Source organism: Physella acuta, unplaced genomic scaffold (assembly GCF_028476545.2).
Source record: "Physella acuta isolate Inbredline_101_S28 unplaced genomic scaffold, ASM2847654v3 ptg000714l, whole genome shotgun sequence".
In the NCBI taxonomy this organism is placed as follows: Eukaryota; Metazoa; Mollusca; class Gastropoda; family Physidae; genus Physella; species Physella acuta.
The window spans coordinates 201,597-218,264 of record NW_026732232.1 but is presented as its reverse complement, the minus strand read 5'-3'; the positions used below and the strand labels follow the sequence as shown (position 1 = coordinate 218,264).

Sequence of the window (16,668 nt, the reverse complement as noted above, 5' to 3'; positions counted from 1 at the left end):
TGTATACGCCTCTGACTACCAACTACAAACAACTAAATATGTTAATCTTCCGTTTTTTAAATTCTTTCTTTAGTTACAGTAGTCTGAAATTTGTCAGGATTAAATTTGTTCTTACCGACAACTAAGAATGTTAGCCATGACAGCACAAGAACCTTGACAGTCAAGTACCTGCTAGTAGATTTCATCGCTGCAACTCAATTAATTGACATGGCCACAACAGTCGCTTTTTTCGTCCAATTTATTTTAATATATACCCCACACCGAACCACACAAATATCTAGGATACAAAGAAGTGGTGCAGAACAACTTTAAAACTTTCGATCGGCATAACTGCGTCTCGTATGGTTGCACGCCTTGTGAAGGAGCGGTTTTGTATGTAACTGCCGTGGGCCGTTAGAAGTTGACGGTGTATGCCAACCACCCCCCCCCCCCCCACTGCCTGGAACGAATTGTACAAAAGCTAATACCACCAAATTATTGATGTTTTAAACTATTTTTATTCTAGTTATTAATAGTTCTTTTGATTAACTTTAATTAACTTTTTTTAGTGGTATGTTGTATGCAGTGGCGTAGCCAGGATCGTTTCATTGGGGGGGGGGGGGGTTCGCATTTTTTCCAGAAATATAAATATATATATATATATATATATATATATATATATATATATATATATATATATAGGCCTATATATATATATATATATATATATATATATATATATATATATATATATATATATATATATATATATATATATATATATATATATATATATATATATATATATACTCGCTGTATGTCATTGCTTCGCTATGATGTAAAATAAATTGAAAGTTGCACTCTGAAGAAATAAGAAAAAACAAAACACACAATGTAGGCCGACAAAACAAAACAATTTATCACTCTAAACAAAAAAAAAAAAAAATATATATACACACAATACAGCCAAAAACAATTAACGCAACATAATCTGATTTGTAATCCTTGCAGTTCCGATCACTCATTTTTTAAATAGCTACTGTTTTTTTTGTGTTCTTTAAAGATAATTTTTTAACATACAGATATGGTATGGGTTAGATCACTGCACTGATCACACACCTCTTTACTGGTAATTGCAAAAACAATATTTACAGAGTTTTATCTGTTTCAAAAGCTATGATTCTGGCGGCATGGTACTTTGGTACCTCATTACTCATTACGCGTTTTCCCCACATGTACTTAATAGATCAGTTCAGGGTGGGTTGGGGGAGGGGGGGTTCAACTTCATTCACCACTGTCCAGCCACTTTAGATGAATTATCCTACCCAGCGTATACATAGGTGTAACATTAATGTCGCTCTACACAATTGTAGTGGTGAGGTGGGGGGGGGGGGGAAATAACCAACTCAGAGTGAACACAGCATCAGTTTTTAGACGACTGTTCTAAACATACATAAACAATTATCCATATATACTGATTCAGTAACAGTGGTATTATCGGTATCACCGAAAAGGTACTTATGTTATTGGTATTTACTTCTTGATATAGGTCGTCACTAAAAATTTGAAATAATCCAAGTATTAGATCTTATACTTCTATTTATATAAAAAGGAAACTATATTTGTTTGTGGGTTTGTCCTTTGGGAATTTTTTGAGAATACTCCTTGGGAGGCATCTGCGAAAAAAAATTCAAATTCGCAGGGGTAGTGCCCCAGCAGGGCGCGTTTCAATTCTTCTCTATAAACGGTATATAAAAGTAGATTGCGGTTTGACACCGTCCATCCGATCGTCATAAAACGTTCGGGAGTTGATGAGAATAGTCCAAGGGAGTTTTTGCAAAAAAATAATAATCTTTTTTAATTTCGCAAGGGCGGCGCCCCGGGAAGGTGCAATTTTTCTCTTTATACGGTATACATAAAAGTCTAATGCGGTTTAACGCCGACGATCCGAGTGCCAAAAAAAATTGGGGAGCTGATGAGAATACTCCCGAGAAGGTTTCTGCAAAAAAAAAGTCTTATGGGTGGCGCGCGGGAGGGTGCGATTTTTATCAATATACAATTTAGCGTCCAGAGCTGCTATCTTAGCACTAATCCGTGAATTGGACATCCTGCATAGATGGTAAGGGGTACTATTATATTCAGCGGTAAAACTGCAATAACCCCAGCCGCTGGCGCCCCGGTGATTGCGTGACCCGAAGCATACTCATTAATAACTAAAATGTCGTCAACCTAACTGAAAGAGTACTCAAGTTATACTGTTTTACATTAAATTTCATGCACATGCAAAAACGGAAGGTCGTAATTGTCAAAGTTTGTCGAAATCTTGATTAAGGTATTTCGCACGATTACAATAAATCTTTTATATTCCGTATTCGATAAAGTAGAAAGGTGTAAAACAACGAAAACTGTTAAAATCTATCTCTATATATAATTCTCTTCTGGGATCAGTTAGAAAACAAGCTGCAAGTGCGCCTTTGCAGTCCCCTCTCTTCCTCTCTATCACTACCACCCCCGTCCCACCCCCACATGATTTGGTGAGCGGTGTTCACTCTGTTTACATTTTACAAACATAGAGACGGGTTTGGTGACGGCTATTAGGGGCAGATAATTTAGTTTGAAACGATTTTAAACTTAGAGGAGGTAACTAAGAGGAGGCTGCTTTCACGTGGGGGGGGGGGGGGGGGGTTAGTGTTTTTTAAGCAAATATTTTCAATGGCAGGATTGGTACTGTCGAATTCACAAATTATAAATTACTGAAAAGTAGAAAAAAAAACAACTAAATAGCGGCGTATGATACGCAGCAAGTCGGCTCGTATATATATAATTCTCTTCTGGGAGCCGCTAGAAAACAAGCTGTAAACGCGCTCCCTACTCCCCACCCCTACATGGTCTTAGTGAGCTGTGTTCACTCTAAATGTTTACAAGCAGAGCCAACGATTTTAAACGTAAGGGGGGGGGGGGGAGAGGGGGGGAAGGGGGGGGGGGGGGTTATGGTCCTTAACGAGCTACTTATAATGTTTTAAAGAAATATTTTCAGTGGCAGCGTTGGTACTGTGGAATTCACAAATTATGAATTACTGAAAAGTAGAAAATAAAACAACTATATAGCGGAGTAAGTTATGCCGCGGGCCGGCTCGTATCTTTTATTTCTTCAGCACAATTACAATACTTCCTCTATACTCTGTGTGCTAGAACGTAAAATATGTATCATATGTCTGTTTTATTTAACTGTACGATTTGCCTGTTTCATCAAGCTGTATAAGGGGTCATCCTTAAATGACGTCACGCTTTTTTGACGATTTTTACCCCCCCCCCCCTTCTTTTCGTCACACATCATCACAAAAAGCCAGACCCACCCCTAAAATGGCGTCACAGCTCAGCCTACACCCCCCCCCCCCTCAAAATTGCAGTTGAAATGTTCTTAAAATATTGATATTTTTCCAAAATATTGTCTGAACTCTGTCAAAATAGAGTATTTTAATCAATTCCTATTGCAATTTATTAAAACAGTTTTCTAAAACGCAAAATGACGTCTAAAATTCGTTTTCTAACATTGCTTTTCTATAATGAAAAGGTGTGACGTCGCACCATCTAACCCCCCCCCCCCCCCTCGTCACACACCGTCACAAAATTACGGACACCCCCCCCCCTACCCCCTACGAGTGTGACTTCATTTATGGACGACCCCTAACATGCCTGCTTAATCAATAAGCCTGACTTTTTTCCTGTTTCATTTTCATCAAGCTTTCTCCTTGGCCTGTTTAGCCGAACTGTGTCATTTGAATGATTTATTAAACTATATATTTTGCCTTTTATCATCATTGGCAAGTTTATCAACTGTATTATTGCATATTTTGTCAATATTTCATTAAATGATTTATAAAGATTATCATGTATTTTTAAAATTCTTTTCAAACAATTGGTTACAAGTTGTTTAAAACTATGGATTACATAACTAACATGAGCTAAAACAGGCTTAATGTTGTAACGGCTATCGTTGAAGACCACAGTGCATTCTAAAAAAAAAACAACTGGCAAGCAAAATGGCTACATGACTCTAAATTTAATTTAGTTTGGCCAGCTAGCTTTGACACTAACCTACTTAAAATTTAAAACCAATCACTAATGTTGGAAACAAAACACGTACAGTATAGTAAGTTTTATTTTTATTAAAATCTACATTTCAATTAAACAACCGTGATTTCAATAACCCATCGATTGCATCAAAGAACCCCGTCAATTGATCGAACGATTTTTCTGTACACCTGTCTACAACAACAGGGTTTTGTCAGAGGTGAACATATTTTACTGATTAGAGGAAATGATTGAATAAATCAGAAGTGGTAGGTCTATTGATTTTCGTCCGCGGCAAGCGGTCTCTAGGCTACATGCTCAACAAATCTGAGCAATCATAAACCGGTCTTTGTATCATTCTGGCGCAATGAAACAGCTATTCAATTCTTAGCTCTATGCCGGGTCACGCATGGACAACAAACTCTATAACAGTCACTGACTCGAGTTATTGGGCCGTAGTTTGAAAATATGACGTCGTATTCAGAAATGGTAAAGTGTGGCTCTTGTAACATTTTACCCTTTTAGATGGATGCAGATGTGTAAATTGTCCATGTTAAAGCACCTCACTATCTTGACATGTACTGCACATTTAAGTTACACAAACAGCCTTAAGGTAACCGCCAGTTACCCTTTCGAACATGGTGGTCAATGGAGCGGATGAAACAAAGTCCATCTGTTTCTATGACCTCGGCATAACGAATGATAGGGTGGCCAGCACTAGGCCCAGCTGCCTTTACTTCACATAACCTTAGCCAGGTATCAATCAGAGCTGGGTGGATCTAGCAATGTCCTACGGACTCAAGCCCGGGGTCCGAACTCGAGACTTTCGGGATAGCAGTCTTAGACCTCTTACCGACACTATGACGATGACGGTGAGTGAAATATCTGTAGGTGAGTCAGGTACTTTGATGTCCAGTACTTCTGAGTCACAGTCGCATAGTCCACAGCTTTATGCACTTTTAATGATGTTTGAAACCTACATTCCAGCTAGGTTGATGAAATTTCATATGTAAGTATTTTATCAAAATCGTAGATCCTGATCAACTTTTGAGTGATTTCCCATTACCGGAAGTGGTACTTTTTCTACTTTGAATTTTTCAAAAGCCTATAACTTGAGTACTATTGCAGATAGATAAAATTTCACTTGTAAGTAAAAGATCTAATTCTCTACCTTGCGTCAAATTTTGAGTAATTTCCGTTGACCGGAAGTACTAATTTACGCTATTTCCGATTTCTCAAAAAACGCATGTAAATTTATAAAGTACTAATAATACTGCGCACTATTATGCATATTTTGTTTTGGCGTTCGCTTGGTTCGCAATTCTTTTTTCTATGAGATTCTATTCTATTTTTAAAAGTTTAAGTAATTAAAAATCATGTCTATATTCCAAGTTATATAAGAATATTCGAGAAAGTTTAGGGGAGATCACTCCCGGTTTATTTTTTCCTGTGACTTTTTTTCCGTTCACCGTGGAGAGGGGTAGTATGTGCTTTAATATACTCAGCGTGTGCATAATGGGAAGTGGTGTGTATGACTGCGTGTGCATAGTGGTGTTAGTAAGTGTTGTGTTGCTTTAGGGTTGGGGTGGTGTGGAGTATGGGGGTGTAAGGTGGTTCGATGTTGGGGATAGGGTGTATCGCGGGTTCGTGTAGAGTTTCGCTCGGAGTGTGGTTCCTAGGTCGTGAAAGTTGGGTGTGACGTGGGTTTTGAGACCATTAAACTAAGTTTTAGTGGAGTGATTAATGTATTGTGGTGCGTGGGATGCGCGTCGTAGAGTGTGGTTTTAATATTATGTTTTATGTTGTATGATGTAGATTTATTTGCGGAGTGGAGTGTGTGAAGTTGTGTTTCGTGTTGTTGAGTGGTGTTCGGACATATAGTGACGTGTGGCGGGGCTGTGTGGGGTTCGATTCGTTGTGTTATTCATGATGACGTGCAGGGTGAGGTGCTTTAGGGTATGCAGCGAGATGGTGTGGGTTTCGGTCTTCTCTGCGTTATGTATGTATGTGGTGTGGAGTATGGGTCGTGTGTGTGACGGGGGATAAATGATTGGGTGTTGGATTGTGGAATTAGTGGAGTGAGCTTAGGGTTTTTCTAGTTTAGTCTGAGCGATGGTCACTTAGGATGAGACCTATCTCTTACATATGTGAGCGGGTGAATGGATTATTTATTTTGTATTATTTTATTGTATGCGAATCTGTGCGTGAATGATCTACTGGTCAGCGGCTACGGGGTTTCCCCTTCCGCCCGAGGCGGGTATTTAAACTGACCGCTCGGATTTTTCTCTCTTTTGACCCGAGTCGAGAATGTAGGTGGGGTCAGTTTCTGTGTGGGCGCTTGGTGCACCTCGTGCGTATTTGTTTTTTAATAATATTTTATATGTATATTTGTGATTTGTATGAAAGCGACTTGGCGTGTGTTTTGGACCACGTGGTTTAGGGCAATATGTTTAGGAGTTTTCCTAAACTGGTTTTAATGCGTGTGTGTATTTTACTTAAATATTTTAATGTATTGTTATTGTGGGTTCCCCACGATGACTAAATTGGACTTAGTCACAAGTAATTTTGTTCTGTTTGTCTTAGACAGTATTTAGTATATTTTAGTTTGCCTCGGTTTTAGTTTGCTTTAAAGTTAATCTGTATGTTTCTTGCAACGTCATGTTGAGTCGTCTGCCTTTATTGGGGCCTTAGCGGGGGGGAGGGGGGGGGGGGTTAACTTTATTGTTATCAATGTGTATGTGTGTAGGTAGACCAATGGCTTAGTGCTGCTCCTTGTGTAGAATAGATTGGTTCTACAATGAATTAGTTTTACACGTTATTTTTAATCTGCTAGTTCTTGGTTAGACAGTGATTAGATGTGCTTTAAGAATTTATTTTTACGTATTTTACTCGAGGCTTTAGCTAGGTATCTAGTAGTAGTAGTATTTTAAACATGTGTATATATTAATGTATATATTTTTACATGCATTTTATTTATGTTTTCTTTATTTTTTTTCTCCCCCCTGGCTTATGTAACTTGGCTGGGTGTTTTGTACGTATTATTTTGTAAGTATTATTTTGTAAGTATTGTTTTGTACTATTGTTTTGTATATATTGTTTTGTATGTAGTGTTTTGTACGTATTGTTTTTTACTATTGTTTTGTATGTATTGTTTGGTGTGGATATTAGACAGCGTTTCGGTTGCCGTAGTGGATAGGAAGGTTGTCTGTGTTCAGAGCCTTGACTATCCGAGGCATCGAAGGTACATAATATCCCATCGAACGTTGTGTTTTGTTTGTTTAGTGTTGGATTAGGATGTTTTGAATTTGACTTCATGTTTACGTTTTTATTGCTGGTTCCATTTTTGATGTAATAAATTTTATTAAATTGTTAAAGCTTTTTTGTGTTTTTATCTAGACTAAGGTTGGGGTTTAACCAGTGTGGGTCTTCCACGGTTGCACTGACCGGACAGTTAATTTAGTTAAGCCTAGGCAAGGTATAGTAGAACAGTCCCCACCCCACTAGCAGGGCTTACACATATTCTAGCGATCTATGCTTTTGTTAAGGAAAGCAATATTTTTTTCGCAGCCTCCTCACATTTTACCGCCTTGTAATTTTACATTTCGCATTTCTCGTATTTTACCCAAACTGCGTTGCTGTCACCAGAAGGATTTCCAACAGTCTATAAAAATACGATCTCATACGTTGGTTTCTATCAACTTGTGATTGATTTCCGGTACACGGAAGTGGTATTTTAATCCAATCAAGAACTTGTAAACTTTTACTTAGGTTGACAAACTTGCATAAAGCCTATAATTATTAGATCTTTTATGTTGGTTTTTAACAACTTTAAGACGATTTTCCCTAATCGGAAGGGGTACTTAACCCTTTTTACTAATTTCTATAACATTTTTCAGAATATGACAAAATAATATTATACTAGCCGTCCTGGCCAGGCCTAGCTATTGCCTCTGTGAAAAACCTATCTGTAAAGGACCGTGACTTGCGTATTTACCCGGCATAGTACGGGTTTAGGAAATATTTTACTTTTTCAATTAAATGTCTATAATATGCAGATACGGACATTTGAAAAAAAATAACACATACCCCTAAACCTAACTTTAAAACTTAACCATAACCACAACCAACTAAAACCCAAATATAAAAGCAAACACAAACATAACGAAAATACAAACATAATCGCAGACAATAACGCGGAAATTAATGCAAACATAAATGCAAACTTAAACGCAAACATAAACGCATAGTGCTCATAGTATAGCCAGGGCGCCAAATTGCATCCTGCCGACGGACACGCCTGATTCGGCTTAGTAAACGATTATAATACTCCATGTAAGCCATAGTGTATTGTACTTAATAAAACGAACGTAGGCCCGGGGCTCCAAATGGCACCCCTTCAGGACGCCCTGGATTCGATTTAGTGAAGGACTATAGTAACCCTTCTTCTTATCCATAGACTATCGCACTGTTTAAAACGAAACTGACGCCGAAGCGCTCATGAAAAAGTCCAGGCGCTCAATATCGCACTGTCCGGGGTCCGGAGGACGCCCTGGAATCGATTTAGTGAATGACTATAGTAACCCTTTTTATTCACAGTCTATCACACACTTTAAAGCGAACGTATGTACCATAGAGCTCACAGGGTAGCAGGGTGCGCCAAATCGAATATGCCTTTATTTTATATTTATTCTTTAAATAAAATTTAGCTTATACATTTAATGCATCCAACATATTATTTTCAACAAAAATCCATATCATTAAGTTCTCCATATATCCCTGAAGATGCTGATATCATAGCCTCAAAAATTGTGTGGACAGAGAGAGAGAGAAGTGCGCTATTTACCTTCAATGTCTTTTCTAAGTGCCTCAGAAATTGTTGCAATATACTACAACTTCCCTAAAGACAATCAGATCCTAATAGACATATGACAAAAAACCAATATAGTGTAAGCAGAAACCTTGTAAGCAATAAAAAATAAGGATGTTAAGATCAGTTATTCGGACAAAATAATTGATATGTTTAAACATTAAAATGTGTGAACCATGAGATTGTAAATCTGAGCGGGCCTACATCAAATTTATACTACACTAAACATGTTATTCTAGTATGAATAATAACTACAATACGCATTAGTTCTAATAGTTTATTAATTGGAAAAAAAAATATATAGTTCATTAAGTTTATAGAAATATTTACACTTCATAAAAAATTAATTTGAAAACAAAATAATGATAAAAACTTCTAAACAATAAACATCAGTTAGTAATACTGTAATGTCATGGATGCATGTTTACTTCCAGCAGACAGAAATTATGTATGTAACACGAAAGTTTTATAAAATACTTGTGTACAGATTTAAATACCTTTCTTACAGGTAAAGCGCCAGAGGAAAAACAATAAAATTTACCGTCAAGTGCACTGACACTATCGTCGCATGATAATAAATAAATGTCAAAATAATAACAAAAACCAAATGTTAAAACAATAACAAAATGCCAAATACAAATGTAAAAATAAAAACCAATGATGTATAAATGTAAAATACTAGCACAATTACCTAGTATTTATTTTCTCAACACAGCATCTAAACAAATAGAAATAAGTTTATAATTTAGGAAAAATAATGCATATTTCTCTGATATTGAATTAGTTTGCTTAAGTAAAAAAACGGAAAATAAACAAACTAGTGTACAACAAGGTTTTATAATATATAAACAAAGTTAATGTGTGCAATCAAATTTTTGTTCAAAGTTAAAAAAATTTTTTTAATCAAATGTTATGGGAACTCTAAAGAAACACCAGAGTTTTAATTTATTTTTGGTGCTATTAGACATTTATGCAAGAAATAACAAAACAATGAGTATTTCTTTATCACAGTCATAGCAGTTTTAAAAAATAAATTAGTATCAAAATGTTTTAATTGATTTATGTTTAAAAATTATCTCAAATAGGCATATCTCATTTCAAAAAATTGATAACAAATAAAAATTTAGTAAAAAATTTTCTATAATCATTTTAAATCTTTAAACAAGTATGATAAGTTTAACTAGTAATTTTTCTAAGTATCGTAGTAAACAAGAATGGTTAACAAAATTTCTTTCAGGCATCTTTAGGAGGGGGGGGGGGGGGGAGGTGGTGGAAGGTATTCTGAAAAATCTCTGAAAAATGGTTAAATGTGAATAAAAACATCAATTTTGCTTTACCTAAAAAGAAATTATTCAAAAAGAAAAAAGTTACATTATATATGTTATTGATAACATTTAAAAATAACAAGGAAGCATCAATTATGCTGATAGATTATGTACAGGTAATGAGGTATTATGTAAGTTGTGTTTAGGATGTTTATTCAATCCACCTGCGTTCATTAGTCTTTGTGTTGTATTCATACATCTTACCAGTCACTGAAACAATTAGTCATCATGTTAAATGTGCTTTAAAAGTTATTCAGTTAATCAAGTTAATCTGTTACTAACAATAGGTTTTTACCATGTTCCATCAATTATTGATATAGTTTTATAGCTTACCATGGTCCATTGCTCTTCCATCAAAGTCTCTATTATTTACTATATTAGGGGGTAATAATTCATCATTTGTTGTAATAAGCAGTGATCGAGGGGTTTTAGATGAGCGTGTGGAGACTGTGTGATGAGATGTTGTTAGCCGAGGCTTGAAGTCCTGAATAGATTTAAAACAATCACTATTTAATCTGCATATTAAAAAAAAATATAGCTCATTAATAGTGACATACTCCGTAAGACGGCTTGAATTTTAAAGATTAAAATTCAATGAACCATGAGTAACTAAACACTTACATCTGCAGGGTCTGTAATCAACATGGGTGGGAAAGCAGCTCTGTAAGGCTGACCACCAAAGTCATCAGGAGCTACAAGAAATTTAAAAAAAAAATTTTGATTGATGATTTAAAAGCACACAATATAAGTGAATGTATTTCATGTTGTTGAGTGTAAGAAAATAAGTTCATTTCATACATACTTTTTGGTTTAATTCTGGTGGTTATAAATAAAAACTGCTAACAATTCTTTACATAATTAAAATACTTGGGAAGAAATGAGAATCCGAATATGCATTGAAAACAAAGTGCAGTTTCCCTGAAACAATTGTATTTGCATTATACCTCGTTTAGGTTCCAAACCAAAGGCTTCATATGGCCGTTTTGGAGGTTCTTTGATAGGTTCAATTTCCATGATACGATGCTTTCTATTATTCTTCTTAGCTGGTCTGCAATCAATTATGTAAGTAATTGAAGTTATATTTAATTAAAGCTGATTTTTAAATTAAAATAGTTGCTGTCAGAAAATGGGACAGAAATATATTTTGTGTTATAAAGATTCATAAATGTGAGCGGGTGAATGGATTATTTATTTTGTATTAATTTTATTTGTTGCGAATTTGGGAGTGCATGGTGGTCCAAATCGGTCCAATGGGGAACAGGCCACGGGGTCCCCCTTCCGTCCGAAGTGGTCAGTATATAAACTGACCACTCGGATAATTTCTTCCTTTTTTTGACCGCCAGAATGTAGGTCAGGTCAGCTTCTGTGGTCGCGCTTTGTGCGTTGGAGGTATTTGTTTTTTTATACTTTATCTTTATGTGATTTGTATGAATGCGACTGTCGATGTTTCTCGTTTTCTTTCATTTTCGTCTAAAACGAGATAGTGAGCATCGGCATGTCTGGTATGCACGTGGTGTGTTATTTTGAATTAAAATGTATTTTTGGTGTTTTCTAAACCCGTGGCGTGTGTTTCGGACCACGTGGTTTAGGCCAGTGTGTTTAGGAGTGTTTCCTAAACTGGTGTGAATGCGTGTGTGCATTTACTTGATTGTTTTATGATGTGTTATTGACTAGGATTGGCTTAGTCAATAGTCGGTTGTTTTAGACAGTAATTAGATTAGTATATTTTAGTTGCCTCGAGTTTTTAGGTTGTTTAAAATTAATGTGTGTGCTGTTTCGTGCAACGTCATGTTGAGTATCGCTTGCTTTGTGTCTGCCTTCATTGGGGCCTTAGCGGAGTGTGTTAACTTTAATGTTATCAATATGGGTATTGTTTATGTAGACCAATGGCTTCGGGCTGCTCCTTGTGTAGGAAAGATTGGTTCTACAATGAATTTGTTTACACGTTATTTTTAAGTTGCTAGTTCTTCTTTAGACAGTGGTTAGTTGTTTTTGAGAATTGCTTTTAGAATTGTATAGTAAGGATTAGTTTTACTCGAGGCTTTAGCTAGATAGAAGTAGTAGGTAGCATTTTGAACTTGTGTATATATTTATGTATATATCTGCCATTACCATGCATTTTTCTTATGTTTTCCTTTTCTTTTTCTCTTCCCCCCCCCCCCTTCCAGTGAGGTTGCTTGGGCAACTTGGCTGGGTGTTTTGTTATATATGAATTGTTTTGTTTGGTGTAAAAAGTTTGTTGTGTACGTATTGTTTTCTACGTAATGTATTGTACGTAGTGGTTCTACGTTGTGTTTTGTTTGGTGTGGACTTTTGGATGTCGAGAATGGATGAAGGGAGGTTTCTGTGTGTCAGGGCCTGGACCATCCTAGACATCATAAGTCGGTGCAACACCAGCAAATGGTCAAACGTAATGTTTTCTTTGCTGTAAAAAGTTAGTTTTGTTACAGTGTTTTGTTACGTTAAAGTTCTGTTTTGTTAATCTATTTTTTATTTAGAATCTATATAATTTTGGTTCCATGCAATAAATTTTATATTATTGTTAAAGCTTTTTTTTGTTTTTAATTTAGACTAAGGTTAGGTTATTAACCAGTCTGGGTTACCGGACTTGCACTGACCGGACAGTAAAAAGTTAGATAAGCCTAGAAGGGTAGATATTAGGTATCCCCCCCTAGCAGGGCTTACAAATTGGTAGCACGAGTGGGGTCAGTGCTTTAGTCTAGTTAAATTTTTGTTTTTTTGTTAGGACTAAGTGCAGCTTAGTTAAATTTTTTTGTTTTGATAGGCCCTTTTTGGAACCATATGTGTTTAGTTTTTGTTTAGTGTAGGAATTGTTTGTTGTTTAAACACCCAGTCAGGTTGGCGGAGAGACGTGCCTCGACGAGCCTTCAGTGTGCGTGGCTGGACAAAGCACGGTGTGTGGCACTGGACCTGGCGTGTGATGAAGATGGCGGCCTCGTGTGGTCTAGACTGGACAACACACACGGGCGTGGCGCGGATCTGGTGTGTACGGCAGACCGGTGAACAGCGACAGGCCTACAGCGAACACCCCTTGACCCACAAAGAGGGCTACTGGACACCCGCCCCACAGGTGTGTCGAGTCGGGCACACGATCATTGGAGGCGGGTAACAGTCGGAGAGCCAGTGGTGAAAGGCGGATGCGTCATCTCCGGACCAACCAAGCGGACGCTCCACCGGTGTGCCTACGGTGACGCAAGACCAGAACACGGTGTGTGGTGGACCCAGGTGGACGGGATGGACAGGCAACGTGTGCCATTAGTAGCGGGCGGGTCTAGCCTGACCCTCCCCCTTGCCCTTCCGGATGACAGGCCGACAGGACTAGTAGCGCGGATCAGCCCTCAGTAAAGGGAACACTATCTTGGTGCCTTGAGTTTTTTTAGGGAGCACAGAGACGCAAGATTAATGTTAATGGAAATTGTTTTTTTTGCATTCAAGCTTATAGGCTTGGTGTAAGAGATGGGTGCATGTTTTATTTTAAGATTGTTATATGTAATTTAAACCATTGGAAATGTGACAAAACTAATAATTACAAGAGAAATCTAAAACTAATAGTGTGGGATGTAATTTGCTCTTAAACAGTGAGCTGTAATCTGAACCTCACATAGCAACTCTTAGCTATTACCTGAATCTTCCATAGCAACAGCAACGGACAATGAAGTAAATTAGGAGACCCAGCATACACAATCCAAGTAGACAAGCAATTGCTGTAATTATCTTTCCATAGTCAGTGTCCCACCAACTCTCTGAGGCCTGGTAGTAAGGATTTACACTTTCTATTCTGTAATAATTCCATGCAGTACCTAAATATTCCAAAGAGTTAATAATAATAAATGCAACAAACAGTTAATTTGTCCAGAAAAAAATATTTTACTGCAGATTCTTGAGGTCAGATGCTATCAACCATGAATATACAAACAGGTAATCATGAAATCTCATTTTTTAAAAATTTAAAGAAGTGATCATTTCTTGTCATATTCAAGAATTATTGTGAAAACATTATTAGTAGCACAAAGAAGAAGATATTTATTAATTTATAATGAAAAGCAATTGCATGGAAGTCTTGTTCTATGTCTAATGCAATGGATTTTTATTTATTTCAAGAACTGTTTGATAAGTAGTTTACCAGTTTACAACATAATTAAATCATCTGAACCTTGTATACTAGTGCCAGGGTCCCCCTCAGGGTTTGCAGCCACCAGAGATAAAAATTCATCTTGGGTGAGAAATTGTTTTTCTGTGTTGATGTTGCTCAAGCTGTTGGTGGTATCATCTTTGACCACATACAAGAAGGCATCTACAGGCCTGTAGAAAGGAGGTCAAATCAAATGAAAGTCAACTGCAACACAGAAACATCTACTTTTAAAAAAATTAATATGTGAATTGATTGGTAAATTCCCAAACATTGGTGTAATTAAAAAAGTAAATTTTCATTTATCTAAAAACGTTAATATTACTGAGTTGCCAAAAGCCTTCGTCTTCCACTGGGAGGAAGCTGTGCCACACCATCATACTCTTGTACACACCACAGTCGCACCAGGGCAGTGGGATAGGTGTTTCTGACCACAGTCTGAAGGTTGGTCAGAAATGTGCTCAGTTGGGCCAAGAAACTTGCCCTGTATAGAGATAGCTAGGTTTTAACATAAATACTTAGGTTTATACTAGAGAATTTTGACAATGGCATAATAAAATTATTGAAACCAGCTGTAGATGAAAATATTTACCTGCTTATCTTGAGCCTAAAAGTAACAACATGGTTATTTGGCACATAAGAATCTACCCTAACTTTAGCAGGTGATGTTGCTGTTTTGATAGGATTTCCTGCATCACTGGCCTGAATGTCCAGTGAGTAAGTGGTGTCTGCCTCAGCTATACTGGACAGACTCACTTTACCTGTATAAAAAGGCAATAGTTACTAGTTGGTTGATTTTTCAGCAATATTAATATTATTCAGTATTAGTATCAGTCAAAAACAAAATATTATCTCATAACAAGAGGATAAAAATTAAAAGCTACATAATTTCAATATATAAAATAAGTTTATTCAGTATTGACCTCCAAACAATATCATGTTTAAATTTAAAATTATGTTTTACAATTTGAAAAAGACAGCAGCATTGCTCAAACTATTTTATTGAAACTACCTGTGCTGGAATCAACAGTAAACAAATAGTTGTAAAGTGAGGTCTGTAGGGAGTAAGAGATCAATCCATTATTGCCAGAGTCAGCATCTGTGGCTGTTACTGTTGTGATGGTGCTCTCACAGTCACCACTGTAGGCTACTTCAGTGTTGTAAAATGTTGGACTGGAGAAGAAATAAACATAAGCCCTGGTGTTATTAAAGTGATGTTCTACTTTTGTGTCGGCTAATGGTTTTAAATAGAAGACAAAAAAAATATTATATAATTTTACTGACCTAAAGACAGGGCTATTATCATTGGTGTCTAGTATTGTTATTGTTACAGTTGTTGTCCCAGTTAAAGATGGGGTCCCACCATCTGTTGCTACCACAACGCATGTTATTTTTTGTATAGTCTCATAGTCAATGGAAGTTTTTGGTGTGATCACACCAGTTGATGAAGAAATCTGAGAACAAAAACAAAGTTGTTAAATGTGGTGGAGACCCAAAGGTCTGATTTATAATTTTAACCATATTAACAGAAGCAATAAATTGTGTAGTTTGACCAACCTGAAGATAAGTGTTAGCATTAGCCCCATCCAACAGAACTGTATTGATGCTGTAAGTGATGGCAGCATTGGTGTTGATATCAGCATCAGTGGCTGACACCTTGAGTATAGAAGTTGATGTGGCACTGTTCTCATTAACACTACCACTGTAAGATGTCTTGGTGAAGATGGGGGCATTATCATTCAGGTCATCAATGTAGACAGTAACAACAGTGTAGGATGTTCTGGACAGTGGTGTCCCTGAATCTACCACCTGCAAAAACAGCATGCAGTATTTGTACATAAATGTACAAGGTATACTTGAAGTAGTGATTTTTATATTTAGGCTAGATGAAAATTTGCCAGAGAAGTTACTCAGACTGATACTACACCATTCACTGCAACTGACACTTTTTTTTAACTTACTTTAGTCAAATAGTATTTATCTAAATGCTTTATACAAGCTATATAGAATTTAATTTTTTTAAACCAATGTCCAAATGAGTTAGAAAATCAAACTAGGAGAGCAAGGAAAAATTAATTGACTCATAGGATGGGAATTTACAAACGGTCAAATATAAAAAGATTATTTTGAATATAAAAGTTTGGGAAAAAAAATCATGTATATAGGTTTAGTAAGAGTATTTTCAAAATAGCTTCAATAAAAACAGAATGGATTTTGGATAAGGAAAGCTTAGCTTTAAATAGTCAATTACATGGACGTGAATCTTTGAAATA

General features: G+C 36.5%; 1 protein-coding gene across 1 annotated transcript in view; it reads right to left on the bottom strand.

Annotated features, from left to right (window-relative positions):
* Positions 1 to 9,195: 9,195 nt before the first annotated feature.
* The window catches only part of LOC131949788 (protocadherin Fat 4), a 49,498-nt gene continuing 42,025 nt past the window's right edge, over positions 9,196 to 16,668 (bottom strand). Inside the window, exons 59-69 of the mRNA XM_059311739.1 lie at positions 15,953 to 16,204; positions 15,680 to 15,849; positions 15,408 to 15,568; positions 14,988 to 15,156; positions 14,721 to 14,879; positions 14,420 to 14,568; positions 13,889 to 14,066; positions 11,190 to 11,293; positions 10,867 to 10,937; positions 10,579 to 10,729; positions 9,196 to 10,455 (exon numbers count right to left, since the gene is read on the bottom strand). Coding sequence (XP_059167722.1) covers positions 10,397 to 10,455; positions 10,579 to 10,729; positions 10,867 to 10,937; positions 11,190 to 11,293; positions 13,889 to 14,066; positions 14,420 to 14,568; positions 14,721 to 14,879; positions 14,988 to 15,156; positions 15,408 to 15,568; positions 15,680 to 15,849; positions 15,953 to 16,204 — 1,623 coding nt within the window. The 3' untranslated portion in view covers positions 9,196 to 10,396. The remainder of the gene's footprint in view (positions 10,456 to 10,578; positions 10,730 to 10,866; positions 10,938 to 11,189; positions 11,294 to 13,888; positions 14,067 to 14,419; positions 14,569 to 14,720; positions 14,880 to 14,987; positions 15,157 to 15,407; positions 15,569 to 15,679; positions 15,850 to 15,952; positions 16,205 to 16,668) is intronic.